Here is a 4,796-nt window from a genome sequence, read left to right on the forward strand (position 1 = left end):
GGCAATCTACGACATTATCTGAACCATACTTATAATTGATTGAGCACCTGTTTGAACGATTATAACGAAACACTTTTTTTTACAGAGTAGGACATTTATTATTATTAATATTATTATTACGTGAAGTATGCTTGCATTTTTGCTCAGTTCCTTTTATTGAACTCATCCTATGAGCTCCATATTTAAGACATAATTGTTGATGTAATATGGTTGACGCAATACGACTGATCAATTGAAACGAAGTTGGTGGAAGAGGTCCCTCTGTCGCGACCTAATAGCCAAGTTTATCTCGGAACTGACGTTGTAAAGAAAAAAATAATTTTTTTCTTTTGAAGATATGCTTGCTCTCTAATTATTATATATCATACGTTAGAATATTTGAGCATATGTTTCATGAATGAAAATGCTACGAAGGTAGTTTAGAAAATACACCACGTGCATGCTTCTAATCCATTATCAGGTAAACCCTTCACGCAATAGATAGTTGATAAAATACAAAAGTATAGTATTAAGCATTGTTTTCGCACGATGTGTACACGAATTTCCATTTTGGCTTTGACACTGACACCGACATCCATCATTGACATTTTTGTTACGGACTTCGCCCACAGCATAAAATATAGATATCCGCAGTCACTGCTGGATGTGTGCATGCCGTGCAGACAGCTTGCAGACTTGTGCTCCTCTCCATTAACTACACAGGAATCGGGTCCAGCTCACCTATATATTGCTGTATAAAATCCTATGAGAGGGTGATCAGAAGATCATAAACCATCATAAGATAACGGGAATTTATCATGTTCGCCCAGGTATATTTTATATTGAATCCTTAGCCCATTGAGCCTTCTTACAAGATCAGTGACATGAGATTAAGCTTAAGCCTTGTAAACCTATTGTCCACATAACCGCGAGCGTATTGTTGAGGTAACCAGTATTTCTTATCGTCTCCTACTATATCAATCATATAATCAACTCTAGATATCAACTTCACAGGCCGTTATCGCATCTGCTGTAGCGATTTCTGTAGTCACCGCCACCCCAGGACTGGCCTATGGACGCGACCATGATCATGCCACGCTGGCTGCAGCTTCCATCGTCACCTCTAGCTACGGACATTCCGTTGGTTATGAACATGCTGCCCCGCTCGCTATTGCTGTCCTGCACCCTGTAACATTTGTCACTTACGCAGGACACGGCCACCGTGGTCATCCTGGCGTTGTGTCCAAAGCGGTCCATTATCCCCCACTGCTGTACGGGTTCGGTTACGACTCCGTCGATGACTACGGCACGAAGCAGTTTCGCCACGAGGTATCCGACGAGCACAATAGCAAGAAGGGTTTATACTCCTTCGGTGATGCTTACGGTATCGAGCGGTATGTCAACTACGCCGCCGACGCTCATGGATTCCGTGTCAATATCAAGACCAACAAGCCAAGAACAGCTCCCTCACATCCGGCTGCGGCCCACTACGATGCGCAAATTCAACACGACAAAGACGTGATTCCTGTAGAGACCTACGCTAAGGCTCCGATCGCCGTTGTGCAGTCGGCCTCTATCACATCGCATGGATACGTCGTTGCCACCCCTAGGGCTTCGTATGCCCATGCTAACCCTGTCACGGCCCAGGCTCAGGCTCATTTTGAACCGGTTACTAGCTACGCAGAACAAATGGCAATCGCCCCCACAGCTTTTTCTGCCTGCGCTCATGCAGCGACTCTTGCCCCTTTCTACGGACATGACCACTAAGAAAAACTCTGCCGACCGAGTGGAGAAAAGGACTTCGTCACTGTAATTTTAGTTTCATCTTGTACCATGTTTCTGTGGCTTACCTATTGTATACAATGAGATGTTTTTTAGTACCCTTCGATAGCTTAATGATATGGTAACAGCTGTTACCTTTCTCAAGTATATATACAAAAAGCATATATATCCTTCTATGTGTCGGTTAACAGGTACGCGAATGTATAGTGTGTACTTATGTACTATACAACTGAATTGGATATAAACTGACTGTTTCGATAGCGTAGTGAAAAAGAGTTTCCACAAGTGTTAGTGAGAGTAAGATCCGTAATAGTACATTAAATCATAAAAAAAAAACAGGGTTGAAAATAGAGGACCATAAATGTCTGAATGACTCATTTTTGGATCATTTATCTTTTAACATGGACCAGAAGGGTATCATGGAACGTCTTTTTGACGCTTATAGTCTAGTGATAAATCGCCATTAATCTCCAAAAACCTAGTATATTAATAGAAATTTAGGGCCAACGAGAAGCAAAACTATACATGGCACGTAGAATGTTTTTTGCGTATCACAATATTTCACCGCCATAGGCAAATAGTCGTGATACCTATGACTATGAAGGCACGCTAAGCATTAAAGCGATAGCAGAAATGATAGCCCGTTTTCAATGTATACCTAAATACCCCCTGTAGACAAATATTAGCAGAAAGCAGTTGCACATACCCCCTAATCATAATTATACCTCACCTATCTATTGTTATCTAGACGAAACCAGCGATAACTTTTTTCTTTTCAGCGGATATATGTTCATTGCAGATTTCGCTCTTGGGAGTTACAGGTTTCGTTGAAGTGTTTAAAAAGGCCCGCGGCCTTAGACAGAGAATAGTATAGTTTGAGGATACTTGGTCTATGACGCTGTTTTAGTAGAACACGATCACTGCTACCTATAATTTGCATTTGAGTGAAAACTGTAGGTTTTTTTAATTCTAAAATAGGTCGTATTATGCTAGCCAGTCTATTTTTCTAAAATATCATAAAGTAATTAGTGAACATTTAATTACAGCAAACGAATAAGAGGCGATCTTATTAGAACAAGAGGACTTTACCAAGTTATATATACTATCACAGCAAAGTATAGTACAGTACAAAGGAAAATAATGGCTTTTTATATAGTTAAAAGATAAATTACGTCTTATTCGCAGATTTGTCAATGGATGAACGCATTTATGTTACAAATATTGTGCGAAACGAACAGAGCCTTTTAAGGGTTCACTATATCTAAATCTACTAAAATATATACAATAGCACTCAGAAGTGGAATGCTTTGGGAATGCTGACAGTCTCCGACAAAACATATCTGTTCCTTGAAAAATCAAACTAAGAAAGAAATCATTCTGGTCCGAATGATTCGGAAACTTATCCGACTTTTCATTTTTGATGACAACAAAGCCTAGTTGAAAGGCAAAGCACCGATTTTCTAACCGACAAAGCTAGCAAGGTATCGTTAACGAAACTTACTGATGATCTCCATCATGATAGATCCAATGCAGAATGCACCATATCTGTAGAGGACATAAGCAACTGCTTAGCCTTTTGCATAGAAAGAGATCCAGTAACGCTTGCAATTTTACCTCTGAGACCTACCTCTGCTAGCTAAAAACGCCTGTAATAAAGTAATGCAGAGTGATCACCGAATCGAATAGGGTGTATAATAGTTGCATAGTCTTAAATGTCGATCTAATTGATTCAGCCATTTATTTTTAGTAAGCTTTTGTAAATAAAATAAAGCTTTTGAAAATAAACCCCATCTATAATAGCTCTGTGTTCTGCGAGTGTAATAAATCGTTACCCGTTCTCCGACCCCTTTTCCCAGCTGGGTTCGCAAAAAGATACGAAGGACTGGAACTAGAAAAATACATCTACACAATATAGTTTTCATTCGGATATAACTAAGTTGCTGCAGCTCAACATAGCATAAAATAGTTATGATAATTTCAATACATAAAAGATTAATTTTATAGCTGCGAAGAACAAATTTACAAAAATTGACAACTGGGCTACGGGGAAGTGGTTAAATTTATTTGCTACTAATGATCCTATACACTGGCATCAGCGGAAATACAGAAAACGATTCCCTCAGTTTCGCTAACTGTAAAGGGTTCCCGTTTAGACGAATCTTTTTTGTTTATTCTTTAGATTAAACTTATGTATTGCTTTGACAGACAATTGCTTTTAACAGGTGTTCTTCAAGAAATTAAGGTAAGAACCTCATCTTTGTGGGGGCTCTGAAATGTGTCGTGCGACGACGACCGGCATTGCTGCAGCATTTGGGCCGCGAAGCAAACACCCAACTATCCACCTTTTTCCAGATTTTCCGTCGAAAGACACACGTATGAAATTGCCTGGATTGTGGCCCATGATTCTTGATTCTTCGCTGGATAACCCCCTAATACATGAACGGGATCTTGAATTAGTCAGTCAAGTGAAGGCCTGATTGTTAGGGGTGCTTTGAGCCCTCGTTTCACGGTACGAAGTAGTTCACTTTCATGCTGATGATCTTGGATTCGGCAATCGGCACTGTGTCCAAGTGTTTCAGAAGCAGACAGTAGACGGTCGCCGCAATAGATGGCAATTCTTTTGACGCTGGAGTTATGAAAAGTAATGGCTGGAAGGAGAGCAACCGGACAAATTTGTCACCCGCTTCGAAATTCATGAGCCTACCAATGGGCATAGTTAAAGTAGAAGTAGGGGCATTATGCTAATTGTTACCTAGTGCCTTTTCTTAAAAGACTGGTTGACCTATTAGCTTCACAAGCTTAGCACTTATACCATAAAATTTTTGGCTTTTGAATGTTGTAATCTAGGTAGTATACAAATGAGTAATCACTATTTATCTTGCGCCATTTTTTTTGTCACACGTTTTTTGTTATGTAACTGTACATACATCGTGTTGTTAACATCTAATGAATAAATGTTATCAATTAGAATATTTACAACAGGGCTTAACTCATCGAAGATGTGAGACGATCTGAGCTTTTGGAATATTTTGTCG

The 4,796-nt window shown here is 39.6% G+C and overlaps 1 protein-coding gene across 1 annotated transcript; it reads left to right on the forward strand.

Moving 5' to 3' along the window:
• Positions 1–692: 692 nt before the first annotated feature.
• LOC111269464 (uncharacterized) lies at positions 693–3,570 on the forward strand. The gene is made up of 2 exons (XM_022849077.2): positions 693–809; positions 994–3,570. Exons 1-2 carry the CDS (start codon positions 798–800, stop codon positions 1,744–1,746), a joined length of 765 nt encoding a protein of 254 aa, XP_022704812.1. The 5' UTR covers positions 693–797; the 3' UTR covers positions 1,747–3,570.
• Positions 3,571–4,796: the final 1,226 nt, after the last annotated feature.

This window comes from Varroa jacobsoni, unplaced genomic scaffold (assembly GCF_002532875.2).
Source record: "Varroa jacobsoni isolate VJ856 unplaced genomic scaffold, vjacob_1.0 scaffold_1386, whole genome shotgun sequence".
NCBI classification, from domain to species: Eukaryota; Metazoa; Arthropoda; class Arachnida; order Mesostigmata; family Varroidae; genus Varroa; species Varroa jacobsoni.